At 45.1% G+C, this 24,931-nt stretch overlaps 2 protein-coding genes across 8 annotated transcripts in view; both read left to right on the forward strand.

Annotated features, from left to right (window-relative positions):
* Window positions 1-1,428: 1,428 nt before the first annotated feature.
* On the forward strand, window positions 1,429-22,698 carry LOC118702995 (basic proline-rich protein-like). The gene is made up of 3 exons (XM_036409575.1): window positions 1,429-1,622; window positions 20,710-21,526; window positions 22,117-22,698. Exons 1-3 carry the CDS (start codon window positions 1,429-1,431, stop codon window positions 22,696-22,698), a joined length of 1,593 nt encoding a protein of 530 aa, XP_036265468.1.
* Window positions 21,861-24,931, forward strand: part of NIPBL (NIPBL cohesin loading factor) — a 157,541-nt gene continuing 154,470 nt past the window's right edge. For 5 of the 7 annotated variants that reach the window (XM_036411015.2, XM_036411017.2, XM_036411018.2 and 2 more), the window contains exon 1: window positions 21,861-22,225. The gene's annotated coding sequence lies outside the window, so the exon portion shown is untranslated. The remainder of the gene's footprint in view (window positions 22,226-24,931) is intronic. The other 2 variants (XM_036411024.2, XM_036411021.2) reach the window with 1 other exon arrangement.

Below are 24,931 nucleotides of genomic sequence, written 5' to 3' on the forward strand. Positions count from 1 at the left end.
TAGAGGTTGCCATCTCTAGGGCGCCCGATGAGGACAGATATAGCTTTTGCAGGAAAGAAACGGGCCAGAGGTCATTGACCACATCAACACAGAAAGAGCAAAGACCCTCTTGGCCCAGTGAAAAGGTGCCCTGTGGAAACATCACAGAATGTGGATAAGTCTTTCACTATTTTCAGGGAAGCTAGAAAACGGAATGTTTATGCAACTCTCCTAATTTCTAAACGTTGGCTCACAACAATGTTTAAACACTGTGTGAGCCAACAGCAACACATCTTCAGGGTCGAATTTGGCATGTGAGCCTACAGTTGCAACCACAGAGTTTTGCCTTCAAATGTAAAATAGAAAGAGTAAGACGATTGAGGGTTTCCAAATTAACTGGGGAGAGGAGGGTTATGCATCTTTTCAAAACTATTCTTGTGCTTTATCTCCCCCTCCCCCCCTCCCATACAATCTACTTGAAACATTGAATCATTCCTTGGCCTGAGGAAAAGATGAGGAATTTTAAAAAAATATATATATATTTTATTGAGTTTTTACAGAGAGGAAGAGAGAGGGATAGAGAGAAACATCCATGAGAGAGAAAAATCGATGAGCTGCCTCCTGCACGCCCCCTACAGGGGATGTGCCCGCAACCAAGGTATACATGCCCTTGAGCAGAATCAAACCTGGGACCCTTCAGTCTGCAGGCCGATGTTCTATCCACTGAGCCAAACCGGTTTCGGCAAGATGAGGAATTTCTTACAGAAATAAAACAGGTCTTTAAGAGAAAGACCAAAGTAAATGAGTTGAACATTCATGCCCACAGCTGTTAATTTCCTAGAGGGAAGCTGCTTGGGAAGGTCTTGGTGCATCTTGCCCGGCTGAGTTCAGGAGTCTTCAAGGAGCTCATCACACCCGTCATGAATGAGTTCCCCACGATCTGTTCAGACACCAGCAAGCAAATGGGAGGTGTGTTTGAGGAATTCCTGGGATTCAGACTCCAGGGCCGTGCTCAGTTGTCCTATTTACTCACATTTGCCCAAATCACTGGGGAAGGGGGGAGGTGGAGGACGTGGAGCACATAGATTAGCCAGTTTCCATCACTGCCTGCCCTCTACCCTGTCACGGACTGGTGAAGAGCGCGGCCTCCGGAGGCAATCTCTGTTAAATTCTCAGTCCCGTGTCCTCCGCGCTGGGTGCCCCTTCCTCCAGGCCGGTAACCCCTCGGAGGCTCCATTTCCTCCCCTGGGTAATGGAGGAAGCAGGAGCAATTAGCTCGTGGGTTTTAAGGCGCACGGAGAGCGTTTCGTTTCGCCCGTGACAGATGGCAAGTCCTAGATGCACCGTCGTCATTAGGAGCGTCTCATTAGTCCCCGCGGGGTGCAGCCCCCGCCTGGCTTCTCCTCCTTCCCGGCTCCGGAGGGAGGAGGCGGAGTCCGGCTGGTGAAGATGGGGTCCCGCCGCTCACCCCGCTCCGCTCTCCGGCCTCCTCACCTGGAAGCGGGTACCGCCGCGCCCGCCGCCCGATGGCTGGTCTCCGAGGACGGACTGGGACAGCATCCTCCGCACGGCGCCGGGCACACAGGGCACCGGCAGCCGGAGGGCCTGCTGTCGTGTCTAATGGGCGAAGTGGGCGGAGTGAGGTGCAGGAGGACAGCCTGGGGGGGTCAGAGCCACCCCCATCCCCGCCCAGCGGGGGCTCCGAGGGCTCCCTGATCAGGCCCGTGTCCGCGCGGAGCCGGCACTGCCGATGCCACGGACAGGGTGCTGGCGCCGGCAACCGGGCCGCCCCATTAGTGGGCCCGCGGCGGACAGCCGGCCGCTGCCCCTCGCGCCCCCGGAGCAACCCCGGGCAATGGTTCGGCCCGCGGCTCCCCGCCCGCTGAGGGCGCACCGCGTCCTCCGCCCGGTCCCCGGGGCTCGCCCTCCGGACCCCAGCCCGCGGGGCGGCCGCTGCAGAGCCGCACGGTCCCCCGACTCCCCGCGGCCCCGGTCCCCCCCCCCCAACTCCCAGCGGCCCGGGTCCCCCCACTCCCCATTCCCCGCGGCCCCGGTCCCCCCCCACCGACTCCCCGCGGCCCCGGTCCCCCCCACCCAACTCCCCGCGGCCCCGGTCCCCCCCACCCAACTCCCCGCGGCCCCGGTCTCCCCCCCCCACTCCCCGCGGCCCCGGTCCCCCTCCCCGCCCGACTCCTCGCGGCCCGGGTTCCCCCACTCCCCGCGGCCCCGGTCCCCCCCCCCACACTCCCCGCGGCCCCGGTTCCCCCCCCCGACTCCCCGCGGCCCCGGTCCCCCCCCAACTCCCCGCGGCCCCCCGACCTCCCCGCGGCTCCCCGACCTCCCCGCGGCCCCGGTTCCCCCGGACTCCCCGCGGCCCCGGGCTCCCCCACGACCTCCCCGCGGCCCCGGTCCACCCCCCCCCCACTCCCCGCGGCCCCGGGCCCCCCGACTCCCCGCGGCCCCCGACTCCCCGCGGCCCCGGACTCCCCGCGGCCGGGGCGGCGCTCAGGTGCGGGCTGCCCCCTCAGGTGTGCGGAGGCGGAGGCGGGAGAGGGGCGGGGGGGACGCGGCGGCCGCATTTGAACCTCAGCCCCGGGCGGGTAGACCCTGCGCGGGGTGTGTGCGGGCAGGGGCCCGGCGCCTCGGGCTCCCCGTGAAGATTACTCCCCACGAGGGCGGGCACTGGCCGTGCCATTGCATTGGTGGATGTGTAAGCCGTTCGGTGTTTAAATGAACGGGAAGCAGCCGCGTGCCCGGGCTGGGGGACTGTGGGCAGCCGGTCCGCAGGGAAAGGCGAGGTTTCTACGGAGACCAGGCTGGACAGGAGATGCCAACTGCTCCCGCTCCTCCCTGCGTGCTTTAGCTGGGTGATTTCTCACAGACAACACACACATACACACCAAACACACACACACACACACACACACACACACACACACTCATCACACACACACACTCCAAACACACACATCCCAAACACAGACACCCCCAACACACACCCCACCCAAACACACACACCCAAAACACACACACACCAAACACACACACCACACCCACACCCCAAACACACACACACACACACACCAAACACACCACAAACACACACCCCCAAACACACACAAAACACACACCCCAAACACACACCCATCACACACACACACACACACACACACACACACACACACACACACAGACACTCACCCCAAACATACACAAACCCACGAATTTCATCTGGGGAAGTCAATTAGCTGGAAGGTGCAGAACCGGTGGAAACGATAGTGTAAGGAGGGAAGCCCCTTGCTTTGTCCACAGGCCCGAGGCCTCTGAGGGAAGGACGGAAGGTCAGCAGTCACTGAGGTTGTCTTCCTCCTTCTAATCGGGAAAGATCACTTCTAAATGGTCCCATCGCTAGTGTGAGGTAGAGCCAAAGGAAAATGTAGACGTTGGGATCCAGGCTGCCTTCCCACTAGAGTATGGAATGATGTTACCAGTTTGGCTTTTGCTTTTAACCAAAACAGAATTGAAGATGCGAAATATAATTTTATTGAAGAATTGACAGGGAGAGTGAGATGGAAACATCAATGATGAGAGAGAATCATGGATTGGCTGCCTCCTGCTCGCCCCCTCCTGGGGATGGAGCCCTCAACCCATGGCATGTGCCCTGACTGTGACTTCCTGGTTCATAGGTCGATGCTCAACCTCTGAGCCACGTTGGTGAGTGAAAAGTATTTTTTATCCTTTCCTTTCAGCGAACTAACGTCTTAAGAATAGTGGTTACCTTTGTTTTCCTAAAGCATATAATAAAAAATAACCATATGTCATGTGTTGTGAATTGATGATGATGATGATGATGAATAAAAAGGCACAGCTTATTTTTGCCTTTTTCATAAATTGTCTATGACTTGAACCAGTCATTTTCAAATAGTTTATTCATTAGTGAAATTCATACGAGCTTACAGTACCTGAGTCACAGCATATTCATTTCTTAATAAAGCAAATCATATTTGTTTTATAATTTTGGTAACATGAAAAGTTTCAAAAGAAATCTGTGAAAAGTTAACTGGTCATTTTTGTTTTTTGGAGGTGGAGGAGAGAAATTAAAGAGGGAAAGTATTTTTTAAATTCTCCAGTGGTAGCTAAGGATTTTAAAAAATATTGTTTTTAGCCCTAGCTGGTTTGGCCCAGTGTATATGTAATGCCTTGACCTGTGGACTCCAGGGTCTCAGGTTCCATTCCGGTCAAGGGGATGTACAGGAGGCAGCCAATCAATGATTTCCTCTCATCACTGATGTTTCTCTCTCTTCCCCTCTGAATCAATAAAAATAAGTCCTATAAGCAAGATAAATTTTCAAAAGACAAACAATGGTTATTTTGGATAATCTGCCTAATACCAGATTTAGAGTTATAACTTGAGCTAGTCCAGTAATCACAAATGATTCCTGCTTATACACCATTGTGCTAAAACTTTGCAAGTATTATCACCTTCACTTCTTAACCTTAGCTGTATTAGTTAGCCAAACTATAATTTCTAATTTTATATGAGGGACAAGGGTTTTAGAGAGTTAAGTGACTTATTTATAAGAATTAAGTGATTCTCAACAATTTTAAAATAAGAATTAAGTGTTTATCCCAAGTTCTAGGAATTATTTATTTAAATCTAAATTCTTAAGGTGTGTGCTTGATGAAATTCTCTATTTCACATAAAAATTTCAAATTACTAATGGCAAAGTTTAGACTTAAAAATATAACATTTTAGGATGTAATATTTACTTTTAGTTTGTGAAAATAGGCTAAAAACGGACCCATTCTTGCAATATTGTATTCTTTTCCATATAAATACTGCCACTTCAAATTTAAAAATTTTTTTTTACTTTACCTGAATAACATACATTTACACAGCTTCTTTTAAAACTTAAGATTTAAATTGTTAAAAGTATTGAAAAGATAAAGGTGTTAATTGTGTTGACTTATATAACAGTTATATAACAAAACCCATAACCTCTAAAGATAGGTAAAGAGATTTGGACCTGTTTGGACCATGTAGGCCTATTTGGTTTCATTAAAAAATAAGTCTTGGACGTCTAGTCACTCCAAGCCCAAAACATTTGCACACTCATAAAGTTAAATCTGGAAATTAGATACTGTGGTTTCCCACAGAAAAATACTTTCATATTGAAGATTTTAATAGGGGTTATATGATAAAAGGATTTCATGATAAAAAAGGCTGAGTTAAACAAAATTTAACAGGTGTCTTTATTGAGAAATTTTCAGAACATTCAATATGTTGATAGGCATGATAAATCTTCAAGAGTGGAATATGACCAAAGAATTCTTTATTTATGGATCATTTTGCAGAACTAATATTCTATGAAATAATTTGGGAAATAGTAATATAGTGACTCAATCTAATTGATTCATGTTAAAATAGATTTGATATAGACTATCATATTGTCAGCCTGTTGACAAAAAGTAATTTGCCAAAATGTGTAATTTAGTAAGTCTCATACAATCTCCCTAGATTTTATTCCAAGGTATAGTGTTTTTCTTGCCCTAATAGTGTATGAGGAGAAAACAAAACAAAACAGAATTTCTTAATTTTTATTTTTTTTAATATATTTTATTGATTTTGTACAGAGAGGAAGGGAGAGATAGAGAGTTAGAAACATCAATGAGAGTCATCGATCAGCTGCCTCTTGCACACCCCCTACTGGGGATGTGACCACAACCAAGGTACATGCCCTTGACCGGAATTGAACCCGGCACCCTTCAGTCCCTAAGCCGATGCTCTATCCACTGAGCCAAACCGGTCCCGGCAGAATTTCTTAATTTTTAATTAAAATATGATCATTTGGATATCATTCATTCAACAAACATTTATAGAGTGCCTGGCCAAGCACTGTGTTGCTGCTAAAACTAAAAGAGCAGCTGGGGGAAAAGATACATTTTTAAAAAAGAGAATATTTAAAAAAGAATATCCTATTTAATAAAGAATATCCTATCTAATAAAGAGGGAATAAGCTAATTGACCATCACACCCTCACAAAGATGGTGGCACCCACAGCCAATAAGAAGGGAATATGCTAATTGACTACCACACCCTCAAAGATGGCAGTGCCCATAGCCACAAGATGGCAGCACCCTGTCCCCTCAGCCCCACAGGGGCAGCAAGCACGCAGCATCCAGGCAGGTCTGGCTGCTCCACACGCCTGCCTCCAGAGTCCCCTGTATCCTCAGCCCCCAGCCACCCAGGGCCAGCCCATGGTTCAGGCAAGTCTCGGATGGCGGCTGCCCAGCCACTCAGGGCTGCCCGAGGCTCAGGTAACCAGGGCCGGCCAGGGCTTGCACTGCAGCAGTGGCAGCGGCAGAGGTGTGAAGGGGGCATTGCCTCCCCCTGATTGTGGAGTCACCTCCTGGCCCAGGGGGCTCCCGGACTCTGAGAGGGGGCAGGCCTGGTTGAGGCACCCTCCACCTCACTCCAGTGCATGAATTTTCATGCACCAGGCCTCTAGTATTAATATATATGTGCTAAGGCCTGCACAAACTACTAAGAAATAGATGAAGAAAGTTTCTGATTTATCACTTACTAGTATTGTAAAAGTCTGCTTAGTTTATGTCACTAGTACACATTTCCTATATAGAATTTAGATATTTGATCATTAATCCAAGAGACAAGTTCCCTTCACCCATAATTCTCCTTATTTAAAATGTTTCTTGCCATCTATTTGTCTGTTTCATCTATTTATTATTCCATATGAATTTTAGGATAATTTTTTCAAGTACTTCAAAAAGAATACCTTAAGTTCACTTGAGAACAATTATCTTCTTCCAGATTTTATATAGCTCTAAGTATAAAGTTTTATATAGATTCTACACATTTCTTGTTAAGATTATTTTAAGTTTTGTGTTATTGTTGTCATTGTGCTATTCTAAATGCAATCAATGTAGTTTATTTTAATGCAATAATAGGAGTAGGCTGTGGAAACTTGTTGAAGAGTTACACTGATGCTGCTTCAGATCTAAAACTTGTGGTAATTAAAGGAACCCAGCTTTGTTTGAGCCTGTCTTGGTCATCTTGGGCTGTAATTAACAAAACTAGGGGCCCGGTGCATGAAATTCGTGGGGGGACCCTCAGCCCAACCTGCACCCTCTCCAATCTGGGAGCCCTCAGGGGATGTCCTACTGACGGCTTAGGCCTGCTCCCTGCGGACCTGCCTGCTTGACGCTACCACAGGCCCTGGTGTCTGCTCTGTGGGGGCCCTGCTATCTGCTCACTCACTGTGAGGGGACCTTCCCACCCCGCCCACGGCCGCTTGTACCGGCTCGGAGCGCCTGGTTCTCAGGGATGTTCCCACCTCATCCCCCGCTACTTCATGCCTACGTGCAGGCCTACAGGCTCAGAGTGGCCTGGCTCCCGAGGACACCTGACCCTGGGACACAGACTGCTTGGTGCCGGCATGTGCACAAGCGGCCGCTCTGTCCCAGCCATTCCATGCCTGTGTAGGCAAATTAACCTTCCTTCTTTGTTGGGTTGATTTGCCTACTTCTCCTAATTGGCTAGTGGGCATCACGGAGGTATGGTCAATTTGCACATTTCTCTTTTATTAGTGGTGCATGAAATTTGTGCACTGGTAGGGCCCCTAGGCCTGGCCAATAATCAGGGTCAATCGGGGCCTTCTGGCTGCCAGCTGGGGCCTTCCTCACTCCATGCCGCCCCCTGGTGGTCCACGCACATCATAGCGAGCAATAGAACTCCTGGCAGAACTCCTGTGGGGAGACTTTGCATATTAGCTTTTTATAGATACCATAGACTAGTTGGATTAAAAAACAGACATTTATTTCTCACACTTCTGGATGTTGAGAAGTTCAAGACATGGTGCTAGCAGATTTGGTTCTTGGTAAATGCCCTCTGGCTTGCAGATGGTCAGGGTCTTGCAGTATCCTCATGAGGAAGAGCTCTGGTGCCTCTTCCTCGTCTTATAAAAGCACTAACCCCTTCATAGGGGTCTTACCCTCAGGACCTCATTTAAACCTAATTACCTCTTAAAGACCCTATCTCCTAATGCCATCATATTGGTGGTTAGGGCTTCAACATACAAATCTGGGGAGAGGATACAAACATTCAGTCCATAACAAAACTCAAATAGCTAACATGATTATATTTTCTGTTTGGTGTTGCAAACAAGACATCTGAATATACTGAACTTGAGACTGCAGAGGAAAAAGTAAAAGAACTGATGTGTTGGTGAAGGAACTATAGTTATTAATATTCAAACCAGAACATGGGGAGTGGGTAAATGTTACTTGCAATGTGTATTCATGCCCAATATCAGAACTGCCTTGTGTTAAATGGAATCATAGTGTTTAAGGAATTGCTGAGCTGTTTGGCAGAAATAAAGTCAGGATTCCTAAAGAAATTCACAAATTTGCATTAGCATGAGTTATGCTTTTAAGTTCCTGCAGCTGACTTGAGAGGAATGTATTTGAATTTTTAAAGCATCTGCCTTGTTAACATGGTTCCACTCAAAGAGGAACTGATTGAAGTGAGAGCAAACTATTCCCACCAAGAATCCATAGGATCCCTAGGATTTGAGAACGAATATATACATCACACATTACTCTCCTGAACTCTCTGGCTTCGTGGCCAAATTCTTGTAACACATGAGCCTTCCGACCCTGTCCATGTATATTCCTGAAACAACGGAAGCTGAATCTGAGAGCTGCTTTCAGTAGTGTTAAGACTGGAGTAGAAATTGATTTGTGCCCTGGCTATCTACAGTCCTTGTTTTATTTTTTATTTAATAGCTTTATTGAGATAGAATTCATATGCCATGGAATTCACCCATGTAAAGTGTGCAATTAAATGGTCTTTAATATATTCACAGATATGTTCAACCATCATCAGTCAATTTTAGAACATTTTCATCACTGCAGGAAAAGAAACCCTCTACCCTTCAGCTATCATCCCTTCCATCCACTCCCTCCCTCCACTCCCTGCCCCACATGTACCAGCAGCTTTAAGCAACTGCTAACTTACTTTATGTCCCTGGACTTCCCTATCTGAATTTTCATGTGAATGGAATCATATAGCATGTCATCTTTTTTTTAAAATATATTTTTATTGATTTTTTACAGAGAGGAAGAGAGAGGGATAGAAAGTCAGAAACATCGATAAGAAAGAATCATCTATCAGCTGCCTCTTGCACACCCCCTACTGGGGATGTGCTCACAATCAAGGTACATGCCCTTGCCTGAAATCGAACCTGGGACCTTTCAGTCCACAGGCCGATGCTCTATTCACTGAGCCAAACCGGTTTCGGCTCTTTTGTCCATTTTTAAATTAGGTTATTCATTATTTTATTATTGCGTTATGAGATCTTGATATAGTCTAGAGACGGTTTGCAAACATTTTTCCCATTATGTGTGGATTTTTAAAAATTTTCTTTCATGTCCTTTGAAGCACAGAATTTTTAATTCTGGAATCCAATTTATTTATTTTTTTGGTTACTTATGCTTTTGGTGTCATATTTAAAAATCCTTTGCCAAATCCAAAGAAATGAAAAATTTCCCCTATGTTTTCCTCCAAAAGTTTTAAGTTTTTGCTGTTACATTTAGGTCATGGATCCATTTTGAGTTAAAATTGCATATGGTATGAAGTAATGATCCAACTTCATGTTTTCATCTTTTCCAAGTTATCCCAGTACCATTTGTTGAACAGCCCTTTGTTTTTGAGCAAAATTTGGCCTGTTGTATAACAATATTCTCATTGATTCTTCAAAATTTATTGAAGACTAGTAAGTGCCAATTTTATGTGAATAAAGCTGATTAGAATATTTGGACAGTATAATACTAAATACTTTTCAATAGTGTATAGACTATAATTCTATTATTGTTATGACTAAAATGTATGTGACCCACAGACATATGGATTTCTGATTGTGGTTCACTACTGAAAAATATGGATATCTTTGGAATATGTTTTGCATAATATTAATTTCCTGTTATACCAGTTTGTCTTACTGCTAGAGGCCTGATGCATGAAATTTGTACAAGGACCTTTGCCCTGGCCCCTGCCTGCTGCAGCTTTGTCCAGAGGGAAGGACGTCCTATCTAATTAGCATATTATGCTTTTATTATTATACTAGTGGTCCAGTGCACAAAATTTGTGCTCAGGGAGGGGGTGTCCCTCATCCAGGCCTGCATCCTCTCTAATCTGGGACCTCTTGAGGAATGTCCCACAGGGATTAGGCCTAAATCAGCAGTTGGACATCCCTCTCACAATCTGGGACTGCTGGCTCCTAAACACTCACCTGCCTGCCTTCCTGCCTGCCTGATTGCCCCTAAGCACTCTGCCTGCTGGCCTGCTCGCCCCGAACTAGTTCCCACTGATAGCCTGCTCACCCACAATGCCCCCCAGCTGGCCTGATCCCCAACTGTCCTCCCCTCTCGGCCCCTAACTTTCTGTACCTTAGCCCTACCACTATGGCTTTGTCCAGAAGAATGTCAGGAATGTCTCCTGGAAGGTCTCCCAGCCTAATTAGCATATTACCCTTTTATTAGTAGATAGAGGTCTGGTGCATGGGTGGGGGCCAGCTAGTTTGCCATGGTGTCCTGGATCAGGGTGGGGGTTTCGTTGGGGAGCAGGGTGGCCTGGGAGAGGGCCTGTGGTAGTTTGCAGGCTGGCCACACCCCCATCACAATGGGGGGGGGGGTCACCACTGGGGAAGGTGCCAGCCTGGGCAAGGGGTTGGGGCAGTTTTCAGGCCAGCCATGCCCCATGGGGTGAGGATCCCCACTGGGGGGGGTAGGGGGGGGGGCATGACCAGCCTGGGTAAGGGGCTGAACGCCATTTACAGGCCCCTCCCTCAGTGGCCGGCCAGAGGGGGCAGGAAGCTTGGGTCACCCCCAGTGACCAAGCCTCCCGTCCACTCCTGCTGGCTCCGTGGCCGCCATATTTGTCCTGCTAATTTGTATATTCCCTCCTGATTGGCTGTGGGCATCATAGAGTGATGTTCAATTACTATATTTCTCTCTTGTTAGTATAGATAGATGAAGACTGTGATATTATCCTTAACTTAAAAAAATCGAAATATGTGGGGACAGTGGAAACTAGCACTGGATAGCTATTATGAGAGGGATAGTAGTAGGAGAAACAAGGATTAAGAAGGAATGATTTAAATGAAGCAGCAAGACTAGTCAGAAGTATGTACTGGATTGGAATGGCATTTTAGGGCTAGCTCAGTCAAGAAAAAATGACTAAGTTTGAAAGCTGTAACTAAACTTTCTAGATCTGGGTTGTAAGTATTATATAATCTTAAGAATAATTTGCTGCTTAAAATATCATTAACCTTTTCTGTTTTCTTCAGAAATCAACCTCTATTCTGCTCTCCCATTTTCAAGTAAAATGTAAAAGACACAGTAATTGAATATCTTCCAGGATTAGATAGGATAAGATTTTTTTTTTAATATATATATTTTTTATTGATTTTGTACAGAGAGGAAGGGAGAGAGATAGAGAGCTAGAAACATCAATGAGAGAGAGTGTCATCGATCAGCTGCCTCTTGCACACCCCCTACTGGGGATATGCCCGCAACCAAGGTACATGCCCTTGACTGGAATCGAACCCGGGGCCCTTCAGTCCCCAAGCCGACGCTCTATCCATTGAGCCAAACCGGTTTCGGCTAGATAGGATAAGATTTTATTGGGTATTGATTTTAGAGTCAAACATCTGTTACAATATTTAACTAAATAACTTATAAAGAGTTCTTTTAAAATATTTTAGGGAGAAATATTAGTTCAAAATACCATACCATCTTTGGTAGCTAGCATTTTCCTTAATGGTTCTTATAGTTCTTTGGCTCATTCCTGTTCTATAAATTCTCCCTAGATTCCAATCTGTGGCTTCAATGATCACTTTTATGAAGATGCCTCTCATGCCTTTAGTGTTGTCTCCTGAGTATCCACACATATTTTTAACAGTCTACTGGCTATTTCTAAGTGGGAGTCTAATAGGCAACTCACGTCTAATTCATTCCAGACTAAATTTATTCTTACTCCTCTCTGCTTTCAGCCTGCTTTGTCTTTTAATGACACCAGTCCACCTAGAGACCTAAACCTGGATTGTCAGTAATGCTAATGGCTCTCCACTCCCCTACTCTGTTTTACATATCCATTGGTGCAAGACGTCCTCAGTTCCACATTGTTTTAAATCTACCTCCTTCTAGCCCAGCCCAGTTCCCACAGACGAGCCGAGCCCTCGTGTCTGACTCAAACCAATAGCTTTCTTATTGATTCACATTTCTCCAAGCCTCTCCTCACATTCCATCTTCCTTTCATTGGTTACCTAGGCTTCTTTCTGTTTTAGTTGAAATCACAAAGTAGTATGGCCTCACCAAGAGTCAGATAAGATAGTACTGTATCAAAGAGTATGAATACTCAGCTGGATACATGTTTCTAAATTGTATGTTCCCACAAGTCACCAACTGTTCTTTTCCTTTCTAATGGAATACGTTTTAAAAATGTTCACTTGCAGGGTTATTCTAAAATGCAAATTGCCTTTTATCCTGGTGTAAAATTCTTTACCTGCCAAGTGTGGGGTTTAAATCCAAACCCCTCACTTGACAGTAGATTCCAGCCCCTTACCTAATCTGCACTTTAACCAAAGCAATTTTTGCATCATGAAATGCAGGAATGTTCTTATGAACCTATATATATATTTTACATATACATTTCCCGCTTTGGATTAGTTGATTTCCTTCCTTCCTGTCTTCCCCTGCCTGGACAGGTATTTATCTCCCACTAACGTTCAGATCTCACCTCTTCTATGAAGCTTCTCTCAAAACCTTCAGGTATCTTTGGTACTTGCATAGCACTTTTGATGCAACTCACAGTCATTTTCTTACTGTTTAAATTTATTTCACATATTCTTCCACTGGGCTAGGAGTTACATGAGGAAAGAGACAAGGTTAGTCATTTGTATTCATTATTTCCAGTACATAGGTGCTGGGCACAGGCTTGTGGAATGAAGGATCTACAATAAACAGTAATAAAAATGTTATGCATTCATAAGAAAAATTCATCCCCCAACTTTGGATATAAATTCAAAATTATTTTAAGAAGCACACTGTCTCCTGATACTCTTAGAAAACAATAGTATTCCTAAAAATATAGAAAATCAGACTCATTTATTTAGAGGTCATACTTACCTCACAAAATATTAATATGTTACATCATAGACAGAATAGTTTCAAACCAGTTTTCAGAGCAGTGTTGTTGTTTTTAAAGAGCCAGATTTCACAACTATGATGTTTTTACAGCAATATTATAGGTAGAATTAAAGCCCAAAAGATTTAATGTTAGATTTAAAAAACTTTTACAGAAAGCATATATGATGCACAGTAAGTTCTTCAAATTAAAAATACTTTAGCATACATGAAGTACTATCAAGTACTACTATGGATCTTCTAAATTCATATATTGGAGAAAGCTAGTGAATGTTAGTGGTAGAATTGAGAAGGCAGTAATACCAAGAAACCTACATCAGAGAGGTGCTTTAGAAAAGGAAGAGAATTCAACAGTGTTAAGATAAGAAAGAAGCTGTGAATTAGAATCATGATTATTAAAGTAGTTTGAGTTTTGGTGCTGTTTTTTAAAAAAGAAAATAAAAAATATTTTAAACCTCTAAAAAGCATTGTTAAAAACAGTAGTCATGTGTGGGTGTAAGTTCCTAACTAAAATTTTGATTTAATTTTTTTAGGGAGAGCAAAAATCTTTGAGATTTCCTGATTTTGTTCACTGGAAGTCATTTCTTGGTGTTTTTCCTAATACCATCATTCCCTACTCTGAAATAAGACAAGGTAACAAGCTCTTTTCTTTCCTTCCTTCGTTTGGTTTTGAGTTTATCATTACAAACTTATTAAATAAAAAGTAGGTAAAACAAAAAAATTATACTACATATTCAATAAGCTCTAAAATTTTGATTTTGGTGACAAAGTTAATGTTTTTTTTATCAGACTTATATATGAGTTAACCTGTTATTATGCTTATCATAAGGAAATGGTTCATGGCAAAGCTATTGCCACCTTACTACTGGAATTTTTAAAATATATTAAATAAGCTGACAGTAATCATTTAGCCACTATATTCCTCCAAACATGTCACAAAATAGGTATTTTTGTTATGTTACTAAAGGGGAGTGAGAACAATTCTATTTTCTATTTTTAAGTGAAAAATCTCATTACTTCACTATAATCATTTGTTAGTATTTATACTTCTTAGATTGTCAAATTGCATAGCAATTTAATAGATCAAGCTACTTATTGGTGTCAACTTTGTATTTTTAAAATGTACCTAGAGTCTAATTTCAGCTTAAATAAAACTGAAATAAAAAAATGTTTCACTGTTATCAATATATTTGGCTAGTACCGTATTTTTCGGACCATAAGACGCACTGGACCATAAGACGCACCAGTTTTTAGAGAAGGGAAATGAAGAAAAAAAGATTCTGAAACAAATAGTGTCCTAAAATATTTTATGTGCATTAAAACCCAACATCACAGTCTTAAACACATGTAATCAACCCTGTAAAGTAAACAGCAGCATTTAGAACCATTTTAGAGCCGGGCAAGCACACAGAGACCACACAGAGCTGGGCAAGTAAAAAAACTTTTTTTTAAAAGTATATGTGTAGGCTATATTTGGACCATAAGACGCAGGGACTTTCCCCCCCCCACTTCTGAGGGGGGGAAAAGTGCGTCTTATGGTCCGAAAAATACGGTAATTCATCCTGGCTCTAAGATATTGTTTTGTATTGTTTTCCATTTTAGATAACATTTCCATTCGAATAGTTGTACTTGAATTTCTTCTGCTTAATGGTTGGTAATCTTATCATTGCTTTGCTCTGATCCATGTAAGTATCACTATTTAGTCAATTTTTAACATTTGGTTTTATGTATTTGGGTGCATATATAATTACCAGGGTTATTTCTTCTTGTTTGATTGCTCCCTTTAGTATTATGAAGTGGCCTTCATTGTCTATGTCCTTCACTCTGAGATCTAATTGTCAGATATAAGTACTGCTACCCCAGCTTTCTTTTCATTTCCATTTGCCTGGAAAACCTTTTTCCATCCCTTCACCCTCAGTTAACATTTGGTTTTAAAGAATTCTCTTTTATTGCAAATATTCTTCCTCTGTGTTGTCATTAAACAGAAGAATTTCTTTCCTGCTATGTAATTTTTAGTTAAAATTGTCACCCCATACACATCTGATACACATTGTTAGCCTTTCTATACTTTTAATTGGCTTTTTTTGATAAACTAAACTCAGAGGACAGCTGCCTAAACAGCCAAACTCAAAACAGGAAGTCATGTGGTCTTCCTTTGTACTCCTACCTTTCAGGACTGACTTGGCACCCTCTGGTGGTTAAGTAATATAATTTTTCTTAATTCAATAGGGTATGTGTTGCATTGGTATAATACTTGGGTCTAAGCTTTGGTTCAGTAATATACCTAAATTCTTATTTTAGTTCCCTAGAAAATTTTGTGTGTCATTATGGTTTTAACCAAACTAGGTCTTAAATATCTATAATTGAAAGGGAGCTGGTGGCACTATATGTCTGGGAGGAAAAACAGACTTGCTCTTAGACTTGTCAACATTACAATAGTTAAACCTGTAATGAAATAATGAAATGTTTAAATTTTATTGAAATGTCTAAAGGTTATTAAAACATTTCAGTATAACATACTCCCTAACTTATTTTCTGTTTGGTAGATATATTTCATCCCACTTATAGAGTATATTGCCTTCCTTTCAAATTCTATACACAATTTTCTTTTTTCAATTTCCCCCTTTTAAATTCTGTACTCAACTTTAAGTACTTATTTAAATATGTGAATGAGTTGGATGGGAAATGAAAGTTAACTATTTACTTTAAGAAATGATTATTTACTTTGGCTAGAGAGAAAAACTTTATTGAAAATTTGTTATTTTTTGAAGGGAGAAGTTTCATTTTCAGGGAATAAACTGTTCTTGTAACAATTCCTCTGTGAAGGTAGCAGTTTGCTTTGCACTCAAATGACTAGCTAATAAATACCTGTTTTAAGACTGAACAGGTGGAAAGAAATAGAAACAAATATATTCTTTGCCTTATATTTATTTTATATTGGGCATTTAAAATCAGATGCGCTACATCAGATCAATAAGAAAACAGTCATAAATCTAAACACAACAAATTTAGCTCCACTAGGAAAATAATTCCTCCTCACAACTTCAATATTTGACATTTCTGCATAGATTACCTACCCTTTACCTTAAGATCATCTTTCTGAAATCAATTATCAAATCTCTAAAGTTCCTTACTATTTCACAATCAGAACTTTCTAGTATTCTTTTTTCTTTCCTAAGAGAGGAAGTAAAAGAACTAAACTGTAGATTAAAAAAAAAAACAAAAAACACCACTTTTTTTCAGCCTATAATCCATACTACGGAATATACTGGGGTGAGGTAAAGTAGGTTCACAGTTGTTTGTATGCAAAGATGGATGGGCAGGCTAAATAGCTTTGTTAACTCAAAAGAATGTCACAATGGCACTGTACCCTTACTTTTGCCCAACTCTATATATTACAAGGTAACCTAGCACATGCACACACATAAATGAAACATTCATTTAAAAATATAGACTCTGCCGAAACCAGTTTGGCTCAGTGGATAGAGCATCGGCTTGCAGGCTGAAAGGTCTCAGGTTGGATTCAGGTCAGGGGCATGTACCTTGGTTGGGGGCATTTCCCCAGTGGGGAGAGTGCAGGAGGAGGCTGATCGATGTTTCTCTCTCATCAATGTTTCTCTCTCATCAATGTTTGTAGCTCTATCCCTCTTCCTCTCTGTGAAAAATCAATAAAATATATATATTTTTAAAAAATATAGACTCTACCATTTGAGATGTACTCTTAGATTTTTCTATTCTTTTCTATATATTAAATAAAAAATACTGGTTACTACCCACTGTATTTACAATATTTCATAACCCATAGTGATACATGACCCAGTTTTAAAACACTGTTCTAGAGATGCTTTGAAATGAGCATCCTAAGCACTCCTACCATATTCTTTTTAGATGTTTTTAATGGATTTTGTATTCTTCCTTCATAGATAAAAACATTTAAAAATCAATGTTATTCCAGATTAGTTTAGTACTAAAATACATGTATACTTTAATTCTCTGGTTCACATTCAGCATATGTGTAGGTTCCATTAAAATTAGACTTTCATGAAGATTTAATGACTCTAAATAATTATATTTCAGAAATGCATTTTTCTGAGGGTCCTACCCTATCCAATGCACATTGAAAGTTGTAATGTAGTATAACACATAACTGGTCACTTTGATTTATGAACATAAGGCATGGACAGGCAAAAATGTAAACACTAATATAGTCAAGTCATAGGATTATATATGGATGGCATGGATAATAAAATCTATAAATTTAGAGGTAAGGATTAATGAAAGGACGAAGCTTGTTCTTGAAGGACATTCATTTCTATCATGTTAACAGATGGATAAAATATGCTGAATATCCTTCACAAATACTATCACAAATTTGATTAAGGTATTTCATTTAAAAATTTGCAGAACTTATTTCCAGACTGTTCAATTGTTTGATATTTTTGTAGCTCACCCTCAATCAACATCTATAATTAACTCTTCAAAGTTTCTTGAAATAAGTAACTTAATTATCCTAAATATAAAATAAAACACATGTCCTTTACTTCTTTTTACTATATTTTAAAATTTTGTTCTTATAAGTTATTTTTATCACTAATAAAAGATAGAAGTGGTTAGTATAAAATAGATAATTGTTTTCTAAAATTTTTAATTTCTATTATTTTTGACAAATCGTATTTCGTATTATCAATAAAAATAATTTATAATTTTTCAATTACATCAAGCTGACTATATTCAATAGTTAATACTTAAAATCCATTTAAAATATTTTATTAAATCTTCTGCAATCTATTGATCAAGAATACATATGGGACTATCAGGTTTACCCTGGCAAATAAAATGAGTATTATAATTTAGTACTTAAAGAATGGGGGTAATATCAAATCAGATTAAAGAATGATTGGGCTGCCCTATAAATTAAGAATGAATAAATCAAGGATAAAAGACCACCATAAATCTACTTATTTTAGAAAAAGTATTAAAACTGTAAGAGCAGAATAAATGGATAAGGTTAAGAAAAACAATTTTTATGCCAAACCTTCCCCCCTCTCCAAAAAAGAAACAAGACAATGAAATCAAGATAACACTAAAGATTAAAATAGATTCTACACAAGATCTCAACTTGGATACTTAAATTTAGACAAGTAAAACACATTGATTTAATAGAGAAATATTCTGATACGCATCGAAACAATGTCTTTAATCTCATGATCTGGAAAAAATTGGTATAAACTATGTATAACTTAAACCCTTTAAAGGCAGAGAGATCTTGTCGTTTTCAGTCCCTAATGTGTAGCAGGTGTTGATCATAAGCTAATAAGCACCTAGTAAGTCTCTGATAATGGGAGAAGAAACTGAAAATCAAGTCACCTAAAATTTAAAAGTAAATGCTACAATAATGTCAAGACTCTGGTTACCTGGGCCTGCAAAATTATTAGTTTACCAGGAACATTTAACAAAGCATAGAGGGCCCTAACCGGTTTGGCTCAGTGGATAGAGCATTGGCCTGCAGACTGAAGGGTCCCAGGTTTGATTCCTATCAAGGGCATATACTTAACTCTCTATCCCCCTCCCTTCCTCTCTGTAAAAAAATCAATAAAACACATTAAAAAAAAAAAAAGCATATAGAAAGATAATTGTGTTTCCTTAAGCAAATTGAAATTTTAGTATTTTAAACTGAGTGAAAAAAAATCTGTATAAGACTTAAAGCTGTTCTTAAGGATTAATCTGGGTTTATAATTAACAGGCTGTTGAATTTATGAAACAATGTCTAATTAAATGTATTAATGTTTATAAAATAACTATCAAGACTGTCTTTTCTTGTCCAAAAATTCCATAATTGAATGATTATTGTATCACAGCCAAGGGCTTATTGCAGGTTCTAGTTTGCTGGTACTTAATTATCTTAATTTAAAAGGTTCGTCTGTTTTTCCAGCCACTAGAAAGTAAAAATTCTCAAATTTATTTCAGTTTTCAAAAATTATTAATTTATTGGTACACCTAGTGCTTTCATAAAATAAATGTAAATGAACAGCAAGCTAAAAGGTGAATTTAAATATCCACACTAATCCTAACCTCGGCTTTCACTGAACCTTTTCTTCTGAAGGAAACTGTAAAAAATAAATCTCACTAGCATTTGCTTTGCTTGACAGCATAATTGAGCAGCAACCAGAGCAGCCATATGTGCGCCTTTATATAAGGCCTAGCAGCACACACCTTTGGAATCACTGGGACTGCCACTCATTTTGTACCTATTAAATACTTGCTGAATGAACTTTTCCAGTAGTGCTGTATTTGAGCGAAGCCAATGCACCCAGACTTTATTTTAGCGAAAATAGCATGTATTTTGCAATAAAGGGGGGGGGGGGGGGGCGGGCAGACAGAATGAACCGCACAGCTTGTGACTCAGGAGGAGAGCAGAGCTAATTGGCCAGGGTATGGTCATGAGCTCCATCCACTGTCCTCTCCAGCAGGCCCATCTACAGAAACCTGAAAAAAACATTTTCCGCTCGTTTGTGGGCTTCTGGTGATGTGGAGGGCTTTTCAAATGTCTACAAAGTGCCTTTTCCTAGAACTCCGCAACAAACTTGCATTTTCCCTTATTTCTTTTTCAGTTTCCACCTTTCTTTCATAAAGTTACCTGCAGCCTTTAAGTACATATAATCATGTTAAGGAACAAAGTTCAGAAGTTGGGGGTGGAGGTAAGGGGAGCAGGCGGTCATGCCTCATTCATTCATTAACCAAACACTCAGCACCTGCGTGTCCGCCATTATTCCGGCCACACTTTCCCCACAGACACCGGCGGAGGAACAAAACCTTCCATGGGGGCAGCGGACGCTCTGGGGAAGACAGGTGACCAGCCTGCCTGATCGGGAGGACGCCAGCGGATAACACGGGGAGGGGCAGCGGACTGGGTTTCACCCGGGGCCGCGGGGCCCGGGGTGCCGGTGCGCGAACACCTGCCGGGAGGCGCCAGCGCCCGCACCGGGGAACCAGGGAGACCGAGGCCGGGCCCCAGCGCAGCTCCCGCCCCGCCCGAGGCTGGGCTCAGCCCCTCCGCCCCATGCAAAGCCGGGGGGAGGGGGGGGGGCAGAGAACAAGATCTGATCTAGTCCCTCCCGTGATTATTATTTTAAAAATATATATATTTTATTGAGTTTTCACAGAGAGGAAGGGAGAGGGATAGAAACATCAATGAGAGAGAAACACCGACCAGCTGCCTCCTGCACGCCCCCCACCGGGGATGTGCCCGCAACCAGGGCACATGCCCTTGACCGGAATCGAACCCGGGACCCTTCAGTCCGCAGATCAACGCTCTCTATCCACTAAGCCAAACCGGCTTCTGCTTTTTTTTTTTCTTTTCTTTTCTTTTAGGCAAAATTTCCCATTTACAATGAACGTTACCATTAAAACCAAGTTCATGAAAATACAGCGCACACATGCCGCCCGCTCGGTGGAATCCGCTTACCTCCTGCACGCTTTACCTGGAGGAAAGCCCCGCTAACGTACAAGCAAAGCCCCGGCCCGGCCGCCGAGGCCTGCCCCGCGCTGTCCCCGCAGCGCGTCCGTCCTCCGGCCCGGCCGGGCCTCGCCGTCCCCGGGGAAGCAGGTCTGCGAGCGGCGGCCGGGCTCCCCGCGGCCCGCGGGCTCCCGGTGCCCGGCGGCCGGGGTCCTGGTGCCCGGTGGCCCGGTGGCCGGTGCCTGGCGGTTGGGGGCCCGGTGTCCCGGTGCCCAGGGTCGCGGTGCCCGGTGCCCGGCGGCCGGGGTCCGGTGTAACGGTGCCCGGGGTCCCGGTACCCGGCGGCCGGGTCGCGGCGGCGGCGCCTCCCGCGCGGCTCCTCCCACCGCCGAGGGGGCGCGGGCCGCTGGGCCGCCGGCCGCCCGCCGCCCCCACAGCGGCGCCTACAGGCCTCCCCGCTCAGTGAGGCCGGAACCCCGGCCGCCACCGCCGCCAGAGAGAGGAGATTCAGACACAGTCCCCGAAATACAGTGCGTCCCGGGCACGACCCCGTCCGACCGGCCGGGCGCTCCTCCAGCTCCGGGGCGACGCGCTGACTCCGCAGAAAATAAGGCAGAAACCGGCGCCACGGCCGCCTCCCGGGGGCCGCGGGGTGCGCTCCATCCGTCCGTCCGTCCGTCCGTGCTCCGGGCCACTGGGGGGGAATGCCCCGTCGCCGTCGGATGGCGGGCGTCCTCTCAGCCGCCGCCCCGCGCCCGGCTCCCGATGGCGACCCGCGGGCCGGGCCGGGCCGGGCCGGGCGGGCGGAGCGCCCCCTCCGCGCACACGACCCCCGGCGGCGCCGGCCCCGCGCCGCCCGCCCGGCCTCCGGCAAACGCCCGGCCCGGAGCCGGCCCCGCGCCGCCGCCCGCACGCCGCTCCCGGGCCGCCGGCCCAGGCCGCCCGAGGCCGCCCTGAGGCGGAGCGGAGCGGCCCGGCCCGGGAGCCGCGCGGCGCGGCGCGGAGCGCGCGGCGGAGGACCGAGCCGGCGGCGGCGCGGCGGCGGAAGTGGAGTGGGGAAGAGGGGGTGGTTGTTAGTGTTTGGCGCCGGCGGAGGGAGTCATTCCTGCAGCTGCACTTCCGGTCGGCATTTTGTTCTGAGAGGGAGAGACGGAACGAGAGAGAGAGACACACACACACACAGGGCTCCTTCCCCCCCCCCCCCCCCCCCCCTCCCTCCGTCGGTACCGACTCGCCCGACACCGCCGAGCCGCAGGGAGGCCGCCCCCGCCGCTGGAGGACCGCCGCCCGGCCGGCGGCGATGCCCCCCCGGTAGCGCGGCCCCGGCCGGGTGTTTGTGAGTGTTTCTATGTGGGAGAAGGAGGAGGAGGAGGAAGCAGCAGCAGCGGCGGCGGCGGCGGCAGCGATTTGTCTTCCCGGCGGGTCTGCCCCCGGCTCTCCATGTTCCCCGCACTGAGGAGACGGAAGAGGAGCCGTCGCCACCCCCCCGCCCGGCCCGGATTATAGTCTCCGCGCCGCCGCCGCCGCCGCGGCCGCGGCCTCCCCGGATTCCGACGCCGATTCGCCCAGGTAAATTCCGGTCTTTCTTTCGGCGCCTCCCGCGGGCGGCCCGGGCCCCGCGGCGGGCCGCGTCCGGAGTTGGCTCTCCCCCGCGGGTGGCGGCCGCCCTCCCGGCGGCGGGCCGGTCCCCGCGCGGCCGGCGGCTCCGCGCTGGCGGGCGCTCCCGGCGGGCGGGCGGGCGGCCGGGGAGGCGTAGGCCCGGCGGAGCGCGCAGGCCGCGGGCCGGCGGCGCCTACTTGAGCCCGGGGATCCGGAGCGCCGCGGGCTCCGCCGCCGCCCCGCCGCCCGGTGACAGGCCTCGCCCGGGACGCGGAGCCCCGGCCGGCGGCGAGGAGGCGGAAACAATACCTCCCGGCGGCGGCGAGGGTGCCCCCTGGGCGCCCCCCATATTTACAACTTTGCCGGCCCGGGGCGCGGGGGCACGTCCCGGCGACACAAACAACCCCCTCCTCCCCGCGGTGACCCCGGGAGGGAGGAAGTAGTTTCAGTTAGCGAGCCCGGGGCGAAGACTCCGGCCCCGGCCGGGCCCGCTGCTGCCCGGCGAAACTTGTTTGGACGCTGGAAAGTTTAAGGAAGACTCGTTTGCTTTGCTTTGCTTTGCTTTCTTTTTTTTTTTTTTTTCTTTTCTTTTTTTTTTTTTTTTTTTTTTTTTTTTTTGGAAAAAAGAACGGAGTGGTTCGCACGGATGTCGAGCCCAGAAGCCCACGGAGGGCAGGCGCGGCGGCTCCCCCGGCCCCCGCCGCCGCCCCCGCCCCCGGAGCCGCGTTGTTGTTTGACAGTGTCGGCTGCACATGGACTTTCTTCAGAGACTCGCAGAAAGTGCTTGACAGGTCCCCCGGCCACTTTGCATGGGAGCGCGTTATATAAGGACACTTTCCAGCGTGGAACACGCGGGGACTTCCTGATCTCCCCGAGGACAGGAGTGGGAAGGAGGGTTTGGGGTGTTGTGGGAAATAGCGCTGGAGACACAGGTGAAGCCAATTTTCATTTTTTTTTCTCTTCCCCCCCCCCCCCCAAAGTATACAAGTTAATTATGCTTAAAATCCCTGGGAGGTTTTTTAGTTTTTTTACTTATTTTTTTTTTTTTTAAGGGAAAAGGTAGAAGGTGCCATCCTTTCATGTCCAGGCTGATCTCCCTGAGGTCCCAGGGCTGTCATTGGCTGTGTAATGAGAGAGGTGTCATTTTAATGGGTCGAATGGATCTGTAAATCTGCTGGAGTGAAAAACACAAGTTGTGTGGCTTAAAAAGCTGGTTCCAGTGTAAGTGGAGGTGTTTGGGGCTGGTCTCTGGAGGCGTACGGTGGGCAGAAAGGAAAGACGGCCCGTTTAAAAGTTTGTGTGACACATCGCATAGAAAAATACATGCACGGACCTGGGTTAGGCGCCTTTGAGACTTTGAATCCCGCTCCCCGCAGGGAGACGCTCCCTGGTTAAAATGAAGCAGCCCTGATGGACAAAGTCTCTTGTTTTACCGGCGGATGTTACATTGGTTCGAATTTTGTGTGTCCTGTTCAGTTGTCATTGCGGAGTGAGTAACTTTTCCGAAGGTTGTCTTTTGAGTGGAGCGTTCTGCCTAAAGTAAGTTGCGCCACATTTACTGCAAACGTATGGAAACACGTTAAAAAGAGTGAAGTTAATATAGCTGTCACGTACGAGGCGTGTTTTTAATGCCATAAATCCGTGTAGTAGTCGGTGGCGTGTCCGTGATTTGTATTGGTCAGGGAGCAGTTTGAATTTTAAAAAGCCTGAAGCTCCTGCTGAGCCCCAGCGCCGGCCCCCCTCCCTCCCACTAATCTCCGTTCCTGTCTTTGTGCTGCCCGCTCCGCTCCGGCGCTGCTCGCCGCGGGCCCGGCCTGCGCGGGTGGGGGCATGCGGAGGGGGCCTAGAGGGGCAGGAGCACAGAGAGGAGGGACCCTGCACGTCCTAAGCAGAGGGTGTGTGGTGGGGAGGCAGATAAGGGCTTCAGAATAGACGTTTAAAAGGCCCTTGTATGAACCTGGGATTGTCTTCACAACTTTTATGTAAATAAAATACGGAGATGTGCCAAGGGATGAGCATATTGGGAAGGAGTTCTCTCCTTGCTCAGTTTTCATCAACAGAAGGAACTTCTAGAGTTTTCTCCTTAAAGGGAGCTTTCTTACAGATGTTTCTGTGTAAGGTATCTCTTTATGTGACTTTTTTTTCTTTTCTTTTCTAGTGGCTTTGTAATTAAAGTGAATGAATACTTACGATCTCTTGTTTTCCCAATTGTATATAGTTAGCAATCTCTAATATAGATTGTGTGATAGCTTTTATTAAGGTGGCATGAACATTTCTTTCAAGTAAGTTGAAAATATTTTTTATTTGGTTAACTGATTAGGTTATTTTTAATGGAGAAGACATAAAACTTGAATAAAAACTAAGCTGGAACTTTAAAATTTTTGATAACTTAGTTGGAATGAATAACTTGTGTTTCCCTAGACAGAGATTATGAGTAAATAGCCCGCTGTGCTTCCACTGTATTGGTTGGGACATCACCAGTGGTTAATTCTATATTTCTATTATTTTTTTTTAATTCAGTGAAAGGAGACATCCATATTATTCCAGTAATCTTGCAATGATAAGTTATATTATTTGGAGCAATATTTCCTAATACGCCAAAAGGAAATTTTAACATTATGGTTTACTGTTTCTCTTTAGTCTGCAGAATTAACAATAACTTATAATAATTGAAAT

Source organism: Pipistrellus kuhlii, unplaced genomic scaffold (assembly GCF_014108245.1).
Source record: "Pipistrellus kuhlii isolate mPipKuh1 unplaced genomic scaffold, mPipKuh1.p scaffold_m20_p_4, whole genome shotgun sequence".
Classification (NCBI taxonomy): Eukaryota; Metazoa; Chordata; class Mammalia; order Chiroptera; family Vespertilionidae; genus Pipistrellus; species Pipistrellus kuhlii.

Coding starts and splice junctions, on each gene's coding strand:
- LOC118702995 (XM_036409575.1), top strand. CDS start 1,429: ATGGGGTCCCGCCGCTCACCCCGCTCCGCTCTCCGGCCTCCTCACCTG. Junction 1,623..20,709: donor GGCGAAGTGGGCGGAGTGAG/GTGCAGGAGGAC, acceptor CTAACGTACAAG/CAAAGCCCCGGCCCGGCCGC. Junction 21,527..22,116: donor CGCCGCCCGCCCGGCCTCCG/GCAAACGCCCGG, acceptor CGCACTGAGGAG/ACGGAAGAGGAGCCGTCGCC.